The sequence below is a fragment of the Prionailurus bengalensis genome, chromosome D1 (genome assembly GCF_016509475.1).
Source record: "Prionailurus bengalensis isolate Pbe53 chromosome D1, Fcat_Pben_1.1_paternal_pri, whole genome shotgun sequence".
Lineage (NCBI taxonomy): Eukaryota > Metazoa > Chordata > Mammalia > Carnivora > Felidae > Prionailurus > Prionailurus bengalensis.
Window position 1 is genome coordinate 103,063,459 of NC_057346.1, and position 21,378 is coordinate 103,084,836.

General features: G+C 48.2%; 1 protein-coding gene across 1 annotated transcript; it reads left to right on the top strand.

The window, feature by feature from the left end:
- The first annotated feature begins 7,932 nt into the window (after nt 1-7,932).
- Nucleotides 7,933-20,835, top strand: SERPING1 (serpin family G member 1). Its single transcript, XM_043581172.1, has 8 exons — nt 7,933-8,536; nt 9,122-9,199; nt 10,820-11,315; nt 12,837-12,971; nt 15,059-15,262; nt 15,456-15,595; nt 18,960-19,179; nt 20,320-20,835. The coding sequence occupies exons 2-8, from the start codon at nt 9,146-9,148 to the stop codon at nt 20,571-20,573; spliced, it is 1,503 nt and encodes a 500-aa protein (XP_043437107.1). The 5' UTR covers nt 7,933-8,536; nt 9,122-9,145; the 3' UTR covers nt 20,574-20,835.
- The last annotated feature ends 543 nt before the right edge of the window (nt 20,836-21,378 follow it).

Here is a 21,378-nt window from a genome sequence, read left to right on the forward strand (position 1 = left end):
GAGAGAATCCCAAGCAGACTCTGCACTCTGTGCTGAGCCCAACACGGGGCTCAATCTCACAGACTGAGAGATCATGACCTGAGCCGAAATCAAGAGTCAGATGCTTAACCGACTGAGCCACCCAGGCGCCCCCCAGAACAGTTTTTACCTAGGTAAGTGATGGGCTCCGTGTTCAACTTAGACAGGGCTAGAGTGTCGGCTCCTAGCTTCTGCCACACATCAACACATGAGGTCTGGGTAAAGCTAGTTGGCTTCCCTGGGACTGGGGGCGCACTTGGGAGCAGTGAGTGAAAGAAGAAGCAGCTGGTCAAAACGAGAAATCCCAATTGGAAGGGGACCAGAATCACAGCTGAGCAGATCGTCTAAACCTTGAGCTAGAGTCAAAGGTTAGAGACAGAAATTTGGCAGAGAGACTAGGTAAGCTGCTGAGTAACAAGTGTAAATGTGGGCAGGCAAGAGAGAGCTTTCTGGAACCAACATGGGAATCAACCCATTTGTGTCTCAGTGTGAGATCCAAAAAATAGCGTGTGATACATCCATACAATGAAATACCACGCAGCCGTTAGAGGTGCCTATAAAGTATGGAACAAAGCCCATGACATTTAACTGAGTAAGAAATCATGGAGAAGTAATCATTATGTGCATCAGACATATACTATATACTATATAAAATTATAAATATATATATATACATATATATATATATATATGTATATATATATACTATAGTATTTTTTTAAAAATTTGGGGCGCCTGGGTGGCGCAGTCGGTTAAGCGTCCGACTTCAGCCAGGTCACGATCTCGCGGTCCGGGAGTTCGAGCCCCGCGTCGGGCTCTGGGCTGATGGCTCAGAGCCTGGAGCCTGTTTCCGATTCTGTGTCTCCCTCTCTCTCTGCCCCTCCCCCGTTCATGCTCTGTCTCTCTCTGTCCCAAAAATAAATAAACGTTGAAAAAAAAAATTTTTATGTTGTATTTCTTTTAGAGAGAGAGAGAGAGACAGAGCACAGGCAGAGGAGGGACAGAGAGAGAGGGAGACACAGAATCCAAAGCAGCCTCCAGGCTCTGAGCGGTCTACACAGAACCTGGTGCAGGGCTCAAACTCGTGAATTGTGAGATTATGACCTGAGGTGAAGTCAGACACTTAACTGACTGAGCCACCCAGGCACCCCAATATATATAGTATTTTTTAGAGAGGAGAGTCTGGAATTACACATTTGGAACTATTACCAGCAGTGGTTTCTGGAACAACTTTTCATTTATACGTGTCTGGATTGTTTGAAAATTTTTACAAAGCACATATATGACATTCAGTAATAACTGAAAGAATAATATAAAAGGTCCTTAGAAAGAAAGAAATTAGCCCATATAGAACACCCACATGGAGTCCTCAAATGTTTCCGTTCCACCTGGAAAAGCTTTGTATTCCTTGGCCTTCCAGGAGCTTCAAATAGGTTGTGGGTCTGGGGTCTGGGGTTGGGGGTATTTGTGTCTGAACAGTTTGGATCTAATTCCTGTCTTTGTTTCTCATTTCCACCTGCCTCCTATAGAAGTCTGAAGGGAAGGTGAAGAAAAGAGGCTCTTTATTTTATTCACTTATTATTATTTTTTGTGTGTGGTAAGAACACTTAACATGAGACCTATCCTCTTAATAAATGTTAAGTGCACATTATTTTGGACTATAAGTACAATATTGTACAGTAGGTCTCTAGAGCTAACTTATCTTACTTAACTGAACCTGTATGCCTCCTAACAATTCCCCATCCCCCAAACCCTGGTAACTACCATTTTAAATTCTGATTTTTTGAATTCATCTTTTTTAGATATCTCATAAAGTGGAATCATCCAGGGGAGCCTGTCTCTCTCAGTGGGTAGAGCATGTGACTCTTGATCTCTGGATTGTATGTTCAAGCCCCACACTGGGTGTAGAGATTACTTAAAAATAAAGTCTTTTTTTTTTAAATTAAAAAAAATGTTTGTTAGTTTGTTTGTTTATAGCACAAGTAAGGGAGAGGCAGAGATGGAGGGAAAGACAGAATCCCAAGCAGGCTCCGCAGTGTCAGCACAGAGCCTGATGTGGGGCTTGACCCCATGCACTGCAAGATCATGACCGGAGTCTAAATCAAGAGCCAGACTCTCAACCTACTGAGCCACCCAAGCTGACCCGTCCAAAATAAAATCTTAGGGGCACCTGCGGGGTTCAGTGGTTGAGCACTGGACTTCAGCTCAGGTCATGATCTCAGGGTTCATGGGTTTGAGCCCTGCATCAGGCTTCCTGCTGTCAGCACCGAGCTGCCTTGGGATCCTTGGTCCCCCTCTCTCTCTGCCCCTCCCCCACTTGGGTGCACTCGCGTGCTCTCTCTCTCTCTCTCTCTCTCTCTCTCAAAAATAAATAAACATTTAATAAACAAATAAATAAATTCCATTCTTTTAAAGAAAGATCACTCTGGAAAACAGTATGGAGTTTCGTCAAAAAATTAAAAACAGTACTACCCTATAACACAGCAATTGTACTATGTATGTATGTATGTGTGTATGTATTTTAATGTTTATTCATTTTTTGAGAGACAGAGAGAGACAGAGCATGAGCAAAGGAGGGGCAGAGAGAGAGGAGTCACAGATTCCGAGGCAGGCTTCAGTCTCCCAGCTGTCAGCACAGAGCCTGATGCGGGGCTGAAACCCATGGGCCACAAGATCATGACCTGAGCCGAAGTACCTAGGTGCCCCAAGTACTATTAGGTATTTATCCAAAGGATGCAAAAATGTTCATTCAAAGGGGCACATGCACCCCAATGTTTATAGCAGCGCTATCAACAATAGCCAAATTTTAGGAAGAGCCCAAATGTCAATCAACTGATGAATGGATAAAGAAGATGTGGGAGATATATATATATATATATACACACACACACACACACACATATATGTGTATATATATATATATATCAGAGAAAGACAAATATCGTATGATTTCACTCACATGTGGAAACTAAGAAACACAGCACATGAACATAGGGGAAGGGAAGGAAAACTAAAATAAGATAAAAACAGGGGCACCTGCGTGGCTCAGTCAGTTGGGTGTCTGACTTTCACACAGTTCACGATCTCGCGGTTCGTGGGATTGAGCCCCGCGTCGGGCTCTGTGCTGACAGCTCAGAACCTGGAACCTGCTTTGAATTCTGTGTCTCCCTCTCTCTCTGCCCCTCCCCTGCGTGCTCTCTCTCTCTCTCTCTCAAAAATAAATAAACATAAAAAAAATAATAAAAGACAGAGAGGGAAGCAAATCATAAGAGACTCTCAAATACAGAGAACAAACAGGGTTGCTGGGGGGGGGGGTGGGCTAAATGGGTGATGGGCATTAAGGAGGGCACTTGTGACTAAGAGCACTGGGTGTTGTATGTAAATGATGATTCACTAAATTCTACTCCTGAAACCAATACTACACTGTATGCTAACTAAGGAATTTAAATAAAATTTAAAAAAAATAAAAAAAGAAGTGGAATCATGTGGTATTTGTCCCTCTCTGTTTGACTTCTATCACTCAGCATAATGTCCCCAAGGCCCATCCGTGTTGTGGCAAATAGCAGAATTCCCTTCTTTTAAACACAGAAACAAAAAACATTTATTTATTTTTGAGAGACAGAGAGAGACAGAGCGTGAGCAGGGGAGGGGCAGAGAGAGAGGGAGACACAGAATCCAAAGCAGGCTCCAGGCTCCGAGCTCTCAGCACAGAGCCCGATGCAGGGCTCAAAGTCACAAACCTTGAGATTGTGACCTGAGCCCAAGTCGGACGCTTAACTGACTGAGCCACCCAGGTGCCCAAGATTCCCTTCTTTTTTAAGGCTGAATAGTAATCGGTTGCATGTACATATCCCATTTTCTTTATCCAGCCATCTGTTGATGGACGTTTTAGGTTGTTCCCACATCTTAGCTATTGCGAATAGTGCTGCCGTGATCACAGGAGTGCTAATATCTGAGAAGAGGGTCTTTTGGAGAAAGGTCCTGTGAATGAGGGGTTCCCAGGGTGGCTCAGTCTCTGGAAGGGTGAGCAGGAAAGAGCCCGCGTGGGGCTGACTGAGAAAGGGAATGAGGGAAGATGTCAGGGGAGCCCCGGCAGCAGGAACCTCTCCTCACTCATGGCTGCCACACCTGTGCCTTCCCCCAGAGAGGACTCTGTTTGCAGGAAATACGAGACAAGGGCCCATCAGTGGTCCACCTTCAATTACAGAGCAACAATAGCTTCACAAAAGGGGAAGCCACCACCCACGTTTCAAGATGGTAGCAACATCACCATCGTTCTCACACAGATTCACAGTGAGAATATTAAGGAAACAAACATCAGGATGACAAAGCGGGTTCAAAGAAGGATGCAAAAAACTACGTGTCCGTGCGTGTGTGCACATGCACGAGCTCACACGCACACTCTCAAAGAAAAAGAGAATTCTGGACGAAGAACCTAAGTCGACGATGGAAGTGGCTACTGCCTTACCATGCAAGAAGACCACAATCTTTGGGGTTATCATTACTGTCTCTTCCAAATGTTTCTATTTTACCTTCTTCGATACCAGAGAAAAGCGGGGCGCCTGGGTGGCTCAGTCAGTTGAACGTCCGACTTGGGCTCAGGTCATGATCTCACGGTTCGTGGGTTTGAGCCCTGCATCGGGCTCTGTGCTTACAGCTCAGAGCCTGTTTCAGATTCTGTGTCGCCCTCTCTCTCTGCCCCTCCCCCACTTGAGCTCTGTCTCAAAAATAAATAAACATTTTTTTAATTGAAAAAAAATACCAGAGAAAAGCATTTGCATCTTACCCATTTTGGCAGGTCAATATCCGACATGAAAGATTCTGGACCCTGATCCATAGTAAATAAGAAGTCAAAGCAAATTTTTCTTCCCCTAGAATGGTATTCTTCAGCCAGGTTCTGAAGAGAGGTTGGTGCCCTAATACCCAAGGCATTCCTTTTTTTTTTCCCCTTAGTTATTTTAATGTTTATTTATTTTTCAGAGAGACAGTGTACGAATGGGGGAGGGGCAGAAACAGAGGGGGAAGGGCAGAGAGAGAGAGGGAGACACGGAATCTGAAACAGGCTCCAGGCTCTGAGCTGTCAGTGCAGAGCCGGACGTGGGGCTTGAACTCGGGAGAGGTGAGATCATGACCTGAGCCGAAGTCGGACACTCGACCAACTGAGCCACCCAGGAGCCCCCCAAGGCCTTCTTCATATGTAATCAACGCACTTCTCTCTGCATCTAAGGTGGTATCAGTTGTGTACTGTCCATGGGAGAAAATAGTCACTTGAACAAGTCTCTGTGTTCTGAGAATAAGATGACCCTGATTCCTCTGCCCCGGGTCCAAATTTTGGTTCATTTTTCTTCAGAGGAGAAACTATAGGTGCATAGATTTTGAGCAAGAGTTCATCCACGTAACTTGTACTTCTACTATCTGAGGACCAACTGGAAGAAAAATATTCAAAACCTGATAAAATGCCCAACGTGATAAAATTCTCTCTAGAGAAAGAGGTTTAATGAGAACTTGAACCTCACCCAGGATACCCAAGTGGGGAGAAGCCATGTGCATATCAATATGGGGGAAGAGGTCCCCACCAGAAGGGAAGGTTCTCAAGGCAGAGAAACCCTAGACCTGCCCCCCCAGGGTTGGTCTGAGTTCACAGCCCTGAGCTGATTGGCTATCTGAACACCCATACTAGTGAGAAATTCTGCAAATGTCCTAATTAAGTCAACCGCAGGCCATTCGTCTTGGGGAAAAATGCTAATGTCCTCAGCCAGGGAAGATCTTCAGCTTTAATATCAACCTCATCGGACAGGAGAATCTCCACAAAGCAAAGACACCCTCTGAATGTCCAGAGTGGCCAGAGAGCCGAGATGGCTGAGGAGGTAGACCCACAGACTGGGCAAACGTCTCCACCGGGCCTTCTCCACCCAGAGACTGGTCCACAGACCACCACCCTCTGGCTGCCGGACGGGAGATGTTCACTCTGGTGCCTGCTTCAGGTTAACCCCTGGTGTCTACCTCTTTTTACAAGGATTCATCAGGATTTGTGGTTCAGACAGACTTGTTCCGTATCCTGGCTCGTCACTTACTTGCTATGTGATGTTGAATGGATCGATTAATTTCTATGAGTCTCTCTCTTCTTAAAAAAAAAAATTTTTTTTTTGGTTTTAATTTTAGAAGAGAGAGCATGAGCAGGGGAGAGGGGCAGAAGGAGAGAGAATCTTAAGCAGGCTCCACACTCAGCACGGAGCCTGATGCGGGACTCTATCCCAAGACCCTGGGGTTACGACCTGAGCCAGAATCAAAAGTCAGGTGCTCAACTGACTGAGCCCTCCAAGTGCCACTCTCTCTCTCTTTTTAATTTTATTTATTTTTTTAATGTTTATTCATTTTTGAGAGAGAGAGAGAGAGAGAGAGAGAGAGAGGCAGAGCATGAGCAGGGGAAGGGCAGAGAGAGAGGGAGACACAGAATGTGAAGCAGGCTCCAGACTCTGACCTGTCAGCACAGAGCCCAAGGCAGGGCTTGAACTCATGAACAGCAAGATCATGACCTGAGCCAAAGTCAGACGCTTAACCATTTAACCAACTGAGCCACCCAGGCACTCCAGGACATGTCCTCTTTTTTTTTTTTTTTTTTTTTTTTAATGTTTATTTATTTGGAGGGAGGGGAAGAAAGAGAAGGAGAGAGAATTCCAAGCAGGCTGAGTGCTGTTAACACAGAGAGGCGGGTCTTAAGATCTCACCGTTGGTGAGATCATGAGCTAAGCCAAAATCAAGAGTTGCAGGCTTAACTGACTGAGCCACCCAGGCTCCTCGCCCCTCTCTTTTTTTAAATTTAAGATGAGATTAATATGAGCACCCACTTCATAGGTGTCATGAAAATTAACAAGGATGAATGAGGTTGCTTTCCACCACCTTCTTTTTGTTTGGCTGACCCAATTTCCCAGAATCCACAAGCTCAGTGTGTGTCCCAGGCCCCCAGCTTGGGCCTGGGGATGGGGAAGTGGCATCCTCTGTGCCCTTGTGGTGAAGGAACTCCCCCATGGCTGAGGGGGTTCCCAAGTGGCCATAGGAAGTGGACCACCAGCAAAGCACAGTCTTTATGGGTCTTTTCCAATGACCCCCAAGGAGACGCACACATATTCTCTCGTCCTGTCCTTGGGCAGTCCCTTACGATAGCAGTTCTGAAGCTAGCAGCTAACTTTCCTCACTGTTCTAAACAGGACTGGCCCAGCAGTGAGATGATCATAGAACTTTACAGCCATATCAGAGACCTTGTTGGGCAAAGAGGGAAGGGTTGCCAGAATTAGCAAATAAAATACAGAATGCCCAGTTAATTTTGAATTTCAGATAAGGGACCAAAAAATATTATTATTACTTTTTAATGTTTATTTATTTATTTATTTATTTATTTTTTTTTTTTGAGAGAGAGAGAGAGAGAGAGAGTGAGCAGGGGAGGGGCACAGAGAGAGGGAGACAGAGGATGGAAAGCAGGCTCTGCATTGACAGGAGAGAGCCCAATGTGGGGCTCGAACTCACGAACTGTGAGATCATGCCCTGTGCCGCAGTCGGACGCTTAAATGAGCCATGCAGCCGCCCCAGGAGGAAAAAAAAAATTTAAGTATTTCCCAATATTGCCTGGAACATACTTCCTAAGAATTTTTTTTTTTTTTTTTGGTTGTTTATCTGAAATTCAAATGTAACAGGGCTTCCTGTATTTTATCTGGCAACCCAGAGAGGAGGGCTTGGTGCGAGGGGGAAACAACTTGGGGGTCACACAGCAAGCCAGGCCTCACCGCCAGGTCTGCTGGTTCCCAGGCCACACTGGCCTCACACCCAACCATCTGCCCAGGCATAAGGGGAATGAATGCTTGCTGGGCTGGCGGCCTCGCGGATCCCTCGCCTGTTCTACGAGCGAAGAACCACTCATTCCAGGTCTCCAGCGGCGAAGCACGACACCCGCACAGCACACGGGAGAACAGGGCCGAGCTCAGGACTTGAGGGGATTTAGGTCAGAGTCCAGGCTATTTTCCAAGTGCGGGGGATTACAGGCCAGACATTTAACTGCTCCAAGGCTCAGGTTTTTAAACTACCAAACGGGCACAATGAGACCGATTTCCAAAGGGTTACTTTGAGGATTAGCAGAGCTGAGCAATTCCCCAAAAGCTGGTTGCTTGTAAACCATGGAGTATATTCTGGGTCTATGCAGTTTCATCAGGACCCATGAAGACGGAAGAGGAACTTTGGGTGTGTAGGGCTGAGAACTTGCACCCAAGCTTCTCCACCCCGGGCTCCCAAGGGGCTTGGGGCTGAAATCTGGCCCGGCCCCACGAAGCCCGACCGAGTGGTCCGTCCCATCCCCATTTACGGGAACTCACAGCGGCGATCAATCATCCTTAATTTGTAACTGGGCAGTGTCCTGAGCCAGCCAATAGCCAAGACCAACCCCACCACGCACCCCACCTCCCTGACCCTGCGGGACTATCCACTCAGTCTGCACTGAAGCTGCCCAGCGTCCAGGAGTTTGGAGCAGGTTTGGTGATGGGGGGTGGGGGGCGCAGGGATGCGGGGGGGTGGGGTGGGGAGTGGGGTGTCTTCGTCTCCTTTCCCTTCCCTGGTTTCTTGCCCCCCTTTTATCTCTGAAGTTTCTATAGACTTGCTTCCACTGAAGACTTCCGTTCCCCTCCTCCCGTTACCCCCTCCCCTCAGTGCCCCTCTCTACCCCCCCCCCAACCGTAACCCCCCACCGTACCCCCCTCCTGCTCCCGCCTGAGCTGTGGTACCCAGCCCCCTCTGGACCTCCCCTGCTTCCCCCTGCCTCTAGCGTCATTGTTAGGCTTTAAAGCCGGATTCTGGATGGAACAGATGGATGGAGACCCGGCCTTGGGAGGGGGAAGGAAGGGCCAGCCGGTGCCGGGAAAGGGAAGCGGTTTGGGGAAAACAAAACAGGGGGAGGAGCCTGGGAGAGGAGGAGGAGAAGGAGGAGGGGATTCGCGCTGAGGGGCTAAGGCCGGGAACCGAATGGGGGCGGGCCCAGGGTGGGTGGAAGGTGCTGTGGGGTGGAAGCCCCCAGGGCCCCAGGGCTGGGCGCTGACTGCAACGCCGGCTGGCTCCGCAGGTCCCGGCTGACGCCGCCGCCCAGATGGCCTCCAGGCTGACCTCGCTGACCCTCCTGCTGCTGCTGCTGCTGGCTGGGGTGAGTGGTCCCTTCGAAGGGACGTGGGGGGGGGGGGAGGGGGAAGGGGGTTGAGGTTTAACCGTTCCAGGCCCGGAGAACGAAGAGAGCTCCTCTTGGCATCAGCAAGTGTGGTCCTTGCCCCCGGGGTTCGGAGAGAGCGAGGCAGGAGCCAGGTTCTAATCCCGGCCCGCTGCCCACCATTTGGGGTGGCCTTGAGCAAGTCCCTTCCCCGAGCTTACCTGTGATGGTTTATAAAGTGGAGAATAGAGCGGGAGGGTCAGAGAGGGCCAGGAGATGGACAGCATCTGTGATCTAGAAGCCGGGGGTTATGGTGGCAAACTGAGCTGCGGGGTGGGGTGGGGCCCGGCTGCTGAGACCCTGGTTCTCTCGGGGCTGCACCCGTGAAAACACTCCGGGGGTCTGGGTGGGGGCCGATCGCAGCGAGAGGTCCCAGCGGTGTGGGAGTCAGGAGGAAGGTAGGCGCTTGCTTTGCGCGTCTGTGCAGGGATGGTCGAGTGTGGAAGTTGGCCTGGGAAGTGCCATTAGAGAATCAGCAGGTGCTGCCCTATGATGAGCGAGGGATCTGGAATCAGAGTCGAATCATCAGCTTCTGTGAGACCCTGGGTTAGTTACTGAATATCTCAGCATCAGTTTCTTTTATCAGTGAGATGGGATAATAGCCATGACATTTGGGGCTGAATAATTCAGTAGGAAGGGCTATCCTGTGCACTGGAGGACGCTTTGCAGTATCCCCGGTTTCTACCCACTAGATGGCCATTAGCAACTCCACCCTACCCCCCAATCCCCTTCCCTCCTGTAAGATAACCAAAACTGCCTCCAGACATTGCCAAAAGTTCCCAGGGATTAAAATGGTCTCGAACTGAGAGCCACTGGTCTATACTATTTCTTCCTCCTCCCTTCCTTTCTTTTGGAACGCTGGGGGTTTTCAGTAGGCACTACTGTAACGGCTTGCAACCCACAATTTGAAAAACCACAGTTCTCACGCAAAGATCACGAGCTCAAATATCTATATTGGCCTGGCAGGTGAGCTGAGACAGGCCGATACCTAAAAGAAATTGCAAGAGGGGCGCCTGGGTGGCTCAGTCGGTTAAGCATCGACTTTGGCTCAGGTCATGAGATCTCACGGTTCGCGGGTTCGAGCCCCACGTTGGGCTCCATGCTGACAGCTCAGAGCCTGGAGCTCCCTCTGCGTCTCCCTCTCTCTCTGCTCCTCCTCTGCTTCCGCTCTCTCTCTCAAAAATAAGTAAACATTAAAAAAAAGAAGAAGAAATTGCAAGAACATAGACAAATGGCAGTTGGCATTTGCCAACTTACGGCACTTCCCGTAAGGCAGTGTTTGCCCAGAGTTAACAGAGTCCCTGTCTGCTCCTTACCTTTGCGGAGATTATCCCCGCCTCCACCCCTGCCCCCACCGGCTCCTGCATTGCCCCTTCTCTGGAAAAACTAGTGGTTGGCAGCTTCAGGCAGGCCCCTTACCCACCAGGTTTTTCCAGCAGTTATTCTCCAGTACAGGACGTTTTCCACAGCCCCCCCCCCCCCTTCCCTTCCCGCTTTGAGTGTTTAAGGGGGACTGTGTTTCGTGGCCGGAAAAATGAAACTCCGTTTCTCAAACCGCAGGTTAGAGCCTTCTCAGATCTGAGTGTTCCTAGCCAGAGCTCCACGGCAGAGAGCCGGCAAGGAGAAAGCGAAGAACACATCTTGGAGGGAGAGATTCCCAAGGATGTATCCATTCAGCACACCGAGGACTCTTCCACCTTGTTGAAAACCAGCTCGACCGTTGAAACAACTAATACTGCTTTTGAATCCACCCGTCAGCCCTTCATCCAGTCCACTACTCAACCCACGATCGAGCCCACGACTAAGCCCACAACCGAGCCCACTACTGAGCCCACTACCGAGCCCACTACCGAGCCCACTACGGCACCCTTCTGTCCGGGGCCTGATACTTCCTGCTCTGACGTGGAGAGTCAGTCAGCAGAGTCCAAGTTGGGAGAGGCTTTGATGGACTTCTCGGTGAAGCTCTACCATGCCTTCTCAGCAATTAAGAAGGTGGAGACCAACATGGCCTTTTCTCCATTCAGCATTGCCAGTCTCCTAACTCAGGTCCTGCTTGGTAAGAACCTGACAAAGTTCTCTCCAAGTTGTACGTTGGCCCCTCCCAGGAGGGTCCCCCACCCAGATGCCTACAAACCCCCGATGCCTCAGGGAGGAAGCTATAAAAATGGGCTACGTTTGGGGGGAGGGTAACCTTTCATTCTTGAGCATTCATGTATGCCTTCAGCTAACAGTGATTTGATAGGCACCGTGGCCTATAAAACCCCACGGACGATACAGGAACATACATTTTTTATTTTTTTTTTTAAATTGACATCCAAGTTAGCATATAGTGCAACAATGATTTCAGGAGTAGATTCCTTAATGCCCCTTACACATTTAGCCCATCCCCCTCCCACAACCCCTCCAGTAACCCTCAGTTCTCCATATTTATGAGTCTCTTCTGTTTTGTCCCCCTCCCTATTTTTATATTTTGTTTCCCTTCCCTTATGTCCATCTGTTTTATCTCTTAAAGTCCTCATATGAGTGAAGTCATATGATTTTCGACACAGGAACATAGAAAGCAAAGTTCCAGTCACCAGCCTTGGTTCAGGGTAAGGCGGTAAGGAAGGTGAAGCCATGACTGATAGACGTAGAATAGAATCATGCTGATGGTGCTTTCTGGCTGTGTGACCTTGGCAGGCTCCTTAACTTCCCTGAGCCTGAGTCCTCAGGTGTGAAATGGAGATGGTTGTACCTACTCCAAAAAAGAAAGCAGATAGCTTAGTGCCTGGCTCAGAGGGAGGTCAAAAAAATGTTAATCCTCTGCCTTCCTGAGAGATGCTATTAAGTCCCATGGGATTAACCTCTATCTACACCCCCTAGAGTGTTCCATAAATTTTATCTGTTACTGCACAGAAGAGGGGCACAATGAACATCTAATAATGAATAACTGAAAGGGTATTGAACGTCTATGCTCTTTTTTTTTTTAATTTTTAAGTTTATTTGTTTATTTTGAGAGGGAGGGAGAGAGCAGGAGAGGGACAGAGAGAGAGAATCCCAAGCAGGCTCTACACTGTCAGCGCAGAACCTGACTTGGGGCTTGAAGTCACGGACCATGAGATCATGACCTGAGCTGAAATCAAGAGTCAGATGCTTAACCAAGTGAGCCACCCAGGTGCCCCCAAACATCTATGCTGTTTTGTGATTCTCTGGTGTCTCCTCTTATGAGTGAGCCAGTGTCCCTGCCTATGCGGTAAACCTTTGTAAACCCAAACCAACTAAGTAATAGTACGTGTGAAACAGGCAGTGATTGGACTAGGCCTTCCGTGACGTGTGGGATTAAAATTAGGTAGAAAAATGGAGAGTATTCAAAGCCTTGGAAAAGCTTATCTGTGATTATTCCCAATTCCCCCACCACTGTCTTTGACATAGGAATTATCTTTCGAAACAGTCGCTCCCACTCAGATGATTTGCGATTCCCTTCAAAGCAAGAAACAACACCCGCCCCCCGTAATTCCAGCCTGGTCTCTCAATCCTAGTCCTGAATGGTGGGTCCCCCGTTCCTGCAGTTCTCTCTCATTTCTGCCCTTGGTCGTAGGCGCTGGGGACAGCACCAAGAGAAACCTGGAGAGCCTCCTTTCCTACCCCGAGGACTTTGCCTGTGTCCACCAGGCCATGAAGGCCTTCACATCCAAAGGCTTCAATTCATTCTCTCAGATCTTCCACAGCCCGGGTGAGTTTCCTGGGAGAAGACAACAGCTGCTAAGCAGGGATTGGAGAGGATTCTGAGGGGGACCTGGGGAAAGAGGCTGGAGGGAACATTAAAGCTAGAACATCAGCAATGGACTGCAAAGCAGGTGAGAGCCTCAGCAGGAATGCCATTTGGCTCTAGGTGCTGGATGGTTCTCCTGGTAAGGCCTTGGGCAAGTCATTTCCATGCATCAACCCTGATTAGATTAAGAATGGCCTTCTGCATTTATCCATAGATAGGACCAGAGAGCTCAAGTTAAAAAAAAAATTCTTTTAAGTTTATTCATTTATTTTGAGAGAGAGAGAGAGAGAGAGAGAGAGAGAGAATCCGGAGTTGGGAGAGCCTGAGGTGGGGCTTGAACTCATGAACCCCATGAGATCATGACCTGAGCCAAAACCACAAGTCAGACACTTAACCGACTGAGCCGCCCAGGTGCCCCTCAAGTTGAAAATTTTTTATTAATCTGGGTCAGGGGAGACTTGAGACTTGTAGTTGTTTACACTTTTGTGTTCTGTGAATTTGTGGTCATTTACATATATTGCATTATTGAGTATGTAATAAGGTTAATAAGCTTCCAAAATGATGTAATACAGTTACTTTCAAATTTTCTTCCTCAGAGCCCTGGGGTTCTGCTGAGCAGCTTCAGGGGTCGTGGTGAAAGTTAGGGGGGTGATCAGGGAGGCTGAGTTGTGGGTGGGGTACCAGCTGTGGGGGTGGGGGGCAGATGGGGCCAGCCAGGCTCCGAGCCCTCCCCCAGCTTCCACCAGAACCCTTTTAACTGTGGGCTTCAGACATGACTATTTGAAACCACAGTTCTGCTCCTTAAAGAGGTTTGAAAACTACAGATCTAGTCTGACCCCCTTCTTTAAAGGGAAAACTTTTTCCTGTTTTTCTTAAACTTGTTTTAAAAATGTTTAATGTTCATTTGTTTCAGAGACAGACAGAGAGAGACAGAGCACAAGTGGGGGTGGGGCAGAGAGAAAGGGAGACACAGAATCCAAAGCAGGCTCCAGGCTCCAAACTGTCAGCACAGAGCCTGACTTGGGGCTCGAACCTGCGAACTGTGAGATCATGACCTGAGCTGAAGTCAAACACTCAACCAACTGAGCCACCCAGGCACCACTTTTTTAAACTTAAAAATCAATACTTACTCATTGTAAAAAACAGAAAACACAGGGAAGCAAAACAAAAAAAGAAGAAGAAGAAGAAACAAAGGAAACTCAGCCATCAGCCCATTATCTTAAAAAAAAAAATACCCTGTTTTTAGAGATGGGCAAAATTGTCTCAGAGGTGTTCAAGAAACACTGCATTTACTTATTTGCTACAAATCCACTCAATCCTCTGTCTTGCTAGATTGGTAGAAAACACAACTGCATTTGATGTTATCTATTTAGTCCAAGAAAAATTACTCTTCAAACACTATTTCCCCCGCTTTTTTAAAGTATTTATTTATTTATTTATTTATTTTGAGAGAGAAAGAGAGAGCACAAGCAGGGGAGGAACAGAGAGAGAGGATCCCAAGCAGACTCTGCAGTGTCACCGCAGAGCCCGAGGCAGAGCTCAAACTCATGAATCGTGAGATCATGACCTGAGCCGAAATCGAGAGTCGGACATTCAACCGCCTGAGCCACCCAGGCTCCCCCAAACACTATTTTCTTTAGTGGACTTGAACTTTAGAGAAGAAAAGCCAGGAAATCTCACGGGTTTCCACTGACACCGAGAAGCAGAGTCCATTCCCTGCTGAATTCAGGGGAGAGAGTAGGGAAAACACTGACGAATGGAAGTTAATATCTCAGAAGAGTTATTTTGCCGAGCTACAACCACACGGCAAGGAGAGACAGCAAGGGCCTCGGATGGGTCCTGCCTTCAGTTCAGGGCTGGCTTTCTCGGGGCCTCCACTGTCGTGTCTGTAAGAGGAGCAGGCTGGCCCCCTGCTCCAGCCTGCCGCGTTCGCTGTGGCGAGCTGAGAGCAATAGGAAACGCGTTCCCTCTCACAGCCTGCTCCTAGAAGGCAGAGGATGTTCAGGGGACTCATGCCTCCCTCTCTCCACCTGCCTCCCGCCCCCCAGACCTGGCCGTAAGAGACACCTTTGTGAATGCCTCTCAGAACCTCTATGGCAGCAGACCCACAGTCCTGGGAAACGACAGTGATGTCAATACGGAGCTCATCAACACCTGGGTGGCGGAGAAGACCAACCACAAGATCACGCAGCTGCTGGACAGCCTGCCCTCTGACACCTGCCTGGTCTTCCTCAACGCCGTCTACCTGAGTGGTAAGGGAGCCTTGAGCCACGCGGTCTTTCTGCCCTGAGTCCTTTCCCTCTTCCTGCCTTGAAAGCCCACGCAACCCCAAGTTCCACAGCTGGACCCCCTTGTGCCCGGCCCACCCCTTGCCAACAGGGCTTGGAGCTCCTCGTCATCCCTTGCCCACCTGCTTAGAGTAATTCTCCTTCCCCTTCCCTCTAGCCAAGTGGAAGACAACCTTTGATCCAAAAAGAACCAGGATGGAGCCCTTTTACCTCAAATCCTCTGTGATAAAAGCATCCATGATGAACAGCAAGAAATACCCGGTGGCCCATTTCACTGACCCGACTTTGAAAGCCAAGGTATGTTCTGGGCCCTTCCCACTCTCGTTTCAGAGCCTGTGGCAGGTCCTGGTGTCTTTTATGCCACGGCCCCCATCGGTGTGGGGCACACCCTTATGAACTCCTCATTTCTACTCCTTCCATCTGTATTTCCACCCTGTCTTTTCTGCTTTTCCCCTCTCTAGCTTGGCCGAGGCAGGCATGGTTTATTTTAGGCTGGAAAGCAGGATTCTAAAAGTTTCTTCATCTCCACTGCTTCGAATGTCAAAAAGTGAGTCTGTCCATCTGTTTCTTTTTCTCGTCAACCCACCAGGAGACCCTGGTGGCTTAGTTAAGTCGTGTGTATAGCATGCGTATGTAGATGTACGTGGGTATGGGTAGGTATAGCTGTGTGTGCATGTGCGTGGTAAGTGCACGTGTGTGCATGTGTTAAATGGCATATGTTCCTTAGCAGAAATTGAATGGTAAAATGTCAACGGATGGGAAGGGTGGGAAGATTGAATACGGATCCCAGAAGTTTCTGGTTTTGTGTTTTGTTTTTGTTTTTGTTTTGAGAGAGAGAGAAAGAGAGCAAGCATGCACAGGGGAGGGGCAGAGAGATAGAGAATCCCAAGCAGGTTCTGCACTGTCAGCGTGGAGCCCAACGTGGGGCTCGAACTCATGAACCACAAGACCATGACCTGAGCCTAAACCAAGTCAGACACTTGACTGACTGAGTCACCCAGGCGCCGCCAGATTAAACTCCTTTAAACTATTTATTCCATTTACAAATATGGTTCATATTTCCACAAGCAATTTGAGCTTGTCCATATATTTTGCTTTATAAAAATACTTTATAAGTTTAATATACTTGATTTTCTTTTTAAGCCTGCCAGATACCCATCAGGGCTGAATTACAACCCCCCTGTTGCCTGGATCTTTCCAAGCACCTAAATCTTACTGTAAAGTAAAAATTGAATTTGAAGAGTAAATCAACTTTCCACCAACATCTCAATATCATTCTCAAATTTAATTATCCTACACCTTTTTTTTTTTGCTTAAAAGCATAAAACTAAGATGTCTGATTCTCTTATGAGTTTATTTATTTATTATATTTTTAATGTTTATTTATTTTTGAGAGAGAGAATGGGGAAGAGCATGAGCGGGGGAGGGGCAGAGAGAGGGTGGGAGGGAGAAACAATCTGAAGCAGGCTTCACACTGTTGGCATAGAGCCCAGTGTGGGGCTCGAACCCACGAGCCGTGAGATCTTGACCTGAGTTGAAGTTGGATGCTCAACCGACTGAGCCATCCAGGCGCCCCGATGTCTGTTCTCTTAAAAATTATAAACACCATTTTGAATAATGAACACACCAACCACCCTGAATATACTCTGATGTTAATACTATGGAGTTGATTTACTTTGTTAAACTCGTACTTAATTCTAAGGCTTACTGGGACTCAAGAACATTTACCCAACTAAGGAGGTTAGATTTACCGATTCAGGAATACAAGGGTTACTGGCTTGAAAATTTAAGACCACAACATGGTAATCTTATGGTAAGAGATTCAAGGTCTGTACCCAGGACCTGAAGGGTATCCATTTCCAGATGAGTCTGCCCTATTCAGTGCCTATGCCAACAGGGAGCCTTTGTCCGTGTTCTTCAGTTGATATCAGCTTATCGCCAGTTTCTTCCGGGCCATTATTTTGCATTCCATCAATCGATGGGTTTCCATTAATTTCTTTATTGCCCAGTTGAATTCTGCATTCTAGATTCTTCTCATTCCTATCCCAACCTCAACCATGGTGCCCTTGTAATTATAGTCTCTTACATCCTATTAGACTATGGTTTCTCAACCTTGGCACTATTGACATTTCGGGTTAGATAATTCTGTTATGAGGGGCTATCCTGGGCACTGTGTAGATTTTAGCATCATCCCTGTCTTCTACCGCTAGATGCCAGCAGCACTGTGGGTCCCCTCCCTTCCAATTGTCACAACCAAAATGTGTCTAGACATTGTCAAGTGTCCACTGGGAGCAAATTCACCCTGGGTTGAGAGCCCCTCTATATTAGACCTATGGGTCCTGTACTTGTGTCACACTTCTGTCTGACCACCAGTTGGAAGTCCTTTTAATGGCAAGCTTGACAGGTAAGCTAGGATCAGCTTGTACACAATCTCAAATGCCACACGAAGAGATTTATACTTAATCTCATAGACAATAAAGAGCCACCAAAAGTCTTTAAAAGGACTGGGGCGCCTGACTGGCTCAGTCTTTGGAGCATGTGACTCTTGATCTTACAGTTGTGGGTTCAAGCCCCATGGTGGGTGTAAAGATATCTTAAAAATTTTTAAAACGTCCTTCAAAGGACTGATCTGGAGCACCTGGGTGGCACAGTTGGTTAAGCCTCTGACTTTGCCTCAGGTCATGATCTCACAGATCGTGAATTCGAGCCCCACGGCGGACTCTCTGCTGTCAGCACGTAGCCTGCTTCAGATCCTCTGTTCCCCTCTCTCTCTGCCCCTCCCCCACTTTCTCTCTCTCTCAAAAATAAATAAGCATTTGGGGCACCTGGGTGGCTCAGTTGGTTAAGCATCTGACTTCGGCTCAGGTCATGATCTCATGGTTTGTGGGTTTGAGCCCCATCTCAGGCTCCTTGCTGATCGTTCAGAAGTAGCTGACAGCTACTTTGGATTCCTCGCTCACTGTGCCCCTCCCCAGCTCATGCACTCACTCTCTCTCTCTCTCTCTCAAAAATATTTTTAAAAAATTAAACACATAAATAAAAGGACTGATGTGATGACTCTGTTATATACATTATGCACAGCACAGTGGAGGGGAAGGGAACAGGGCTCAGATCAACTTACTTGCCTATATTGTTTTTTTTTTAAATTTTTTTTTAATGTTTATTTTTGAGACAGAGAGAGACAGAGCATGAATGGGGGAGGGTCAGAGAGAGGGAGACACAGAATCCGAAACAGGCTCCAGGCTCTGAGCTGTCAGCACAGAGCCCGACGCGGGGCTCGAACTCACGGACCGCGAGATCATGACCTGAGCCGAAGTTGGCCGCTTAACCGACTGAGCCACCCAGGTGCCCCCTTACTTGCCTATATTGTGTAGCTAGTCAGCAGCGGAGTCAGGGTATAGTCCTCCGCCTGTGTGATCAGAAAGCCATACTCATTCTCTCTGCATCTCGCCAGAGATGCAACTCACAGAGCTAGACCGGCACCGTTCACCCAGCCAGCCTCCCCGTTTTGTCGCCAAGCTTGGGAGCCTCGGTCCGGCTGCGGCTTGCTGCGGTAGCACAGACTATGGTGGCAGACCAACGATAAGCCTCGGGACGCAGGGGGTGGGAGCCAGGAGAGCCGGGGTCGGAAGGCTGAGAAGGCGCATCTCTTACCCTCCAGGTGGGGCAGCTGCAGCTCTCCCACAACCTCAGCTTGGTGATCCTGGTGCCCCAGAACACGAAACACCATCTTGAAGACCTGGAACGGGCTCTCAGCCCCACTGTCTTCAAGGCTGTCATGAAGAAGCTGGAGATGACCAAATTCCAGCCTACTCTCCTGACGCTACCCCGCATCAAAGTGACGAGCAAGCAAGACCTGCTGACGGTCGTGGAGAACCTAAGTAAGCTCTGGCAGCTCAGGATTACTCCGAGGCCATTGGGGTGGAGAGGAGGGTATCCTTAGGATGTGGTTTAGCACTCTCTAGGATATTTTATACCTCCATCATCTCAGGTTATTCCTCAGTCTTGTGAGTTAGAGGGGAAGATGCTATCATCCCATTGGATCATTGAGGAAATTGAGACTTGGTGTTTACATGACTCACCCAAGGTCCCTTGAGCTCATTAGAAATGAACAAGAACATCAACCCAGGTCTCCATCTCGACTATTCCTACTCTGGTTCATCGTGTCATAGACACCGGGACAGGTGCCCAGGATGGGTTATGGATGCTCCTTCCCCAGGGACCTTTCACAACACGCAGCCACCCCATGGACTATGCAAGAAGCTATCTGCATAATAGAGTCTGGAGGCTTCTGAGTTTAGGGGAGGCAACAGAGATCTCTTACCTGACTTTTGGCCTCACTTCCAAATCTTTGACCTCATGTCCAGATATATCATTTCATTTTCTGTTATAGAACCCTCTAATAGGTGAACTTGTTTCCTAGTATATGACCTCATTTGGTAACATATGACCTCTTTCTGGTGTATGACCTCACTTCTAAGGTCCAAGGAAGCAAGAATATCATTTCTCAATGTTCTTTGGTGGGGGGGTGTGGCAAGGCCTCTCACCTCTTCGGAGAGGGTGGTAGTTGGAGTGAAGATCAGCCCACTGTTACAGGATCTAAGAAAGTGGACCAGAAGGCACAATATATAATTTGACAAGCAAGGGAAGTGGACAAAGAGAGTATTGGGGCTTGGTTCTAACCCAGACAATATAGGACAAATGTCTTCAGCAGCTGAGGCTTTCATTCTGGTCGGCCTTCCTTCCTTCCTTCCTTCCTTCCTTCCTTTCTCTTGCTTGTTCCCTTTCTTTCCTTCTTTCCTTATTCCTTCCTCTTTCCTTCTTTCTCTTTCTTTCTTTCTTTCTTTCTTTCTTTCTTTCTTTCTTTCTTTCTTTCTTTCTTTCTTTCAATAATCTCTACACCCAATGTGAGGCTCGAACTCACAAGCCCAAGATCCAGAATTGCACGCTCTACTGACTGAGCCAGCCAGGCATCCCTCCTGCTGGTCTTTGACTCTTTGTTTTTCTCTGGTCTGCTCTAGAATTCTTTGACTTTATTTACGACCTCAACCTGTGCGGGCTGACAGATGACACGGATCTTCAGGTTTCTGCGATGCAGCACCAGGCCGTGCTAGAGCTGACGGAGTCCGGGGTGGAGGCGGCTGCGGCCTCGGCTGTTTCCGTGGCCCGCAATTTGCTAGTCTTTGAAGTGCAGCAGCCCTTCCTCTTCCTGATCTGGGACCAGCAACACAAATTCCCTGTCTTCATGGGGCGGGTGTATGACCCCAGGATCTGAGACCCACAGGCCACCAGGCTAAGGCAAGCCCTCCCCCTCAAGCCTCGCCCTTCTGGTGGCAGCCTTGCTGTTGCCTGCCTGGACTGACCTCCAGCCACTTCCCGCCTCGTGTGTTCCCTGCCTCCATGTGAAGGGTGCCCTCGGGGTCTGCTGAGGGACCTACATCTAATGTCCCTTCCCTATGGCTCCCCAAAACACTTGTTTGCAGCTTTCTCTGGCTCAAGTTCACCAGACTCTACAAATAAAACCTGGCAGACCATGACTTCCTCTCTTATTTGCCTTTCAATTTTTGAGGACAAGGGCTCCCATGGCCCCTGTATCAGCTAGTATTGCTGGGTAACAAATCATCCCAAACTTAGTGGCTTAAAATAGCAACCACTTATTATTTCACCTAAGTCTTGGGAGTGGAGGAGTGGTCTTACCGACCTGGCTGATCTTCCCGGGACTTGTTCATGCATCTCTAATAGTTGGGGGATGACCGATCTATAATGGATTCCACTGGGATACCTTGGCTCTCCTCTGCAGGTCTCCCACATCCTTCCTGCAGGCAGGGTTCCAAGAAAGAGTCAGAAATGAGCGGTCTTTTCCACACCTCTGCATCAAGTTTACCATCAGCCAGAGCAAGTCATTTGCCCGCATCTAGCGTGAGAATGGAAGGGCACTACAAAGTTCCAGACGAGGCCATGAGTCGGGGGCTCTTGGTGACCTGCATTTACCACAGTCCCCGTGTCCCTTGTCTGCAAACAACTGCGACACTAACAGTCACTAATGTTGGGAGCTTACACGGGCAATCTGCTCTGAACTT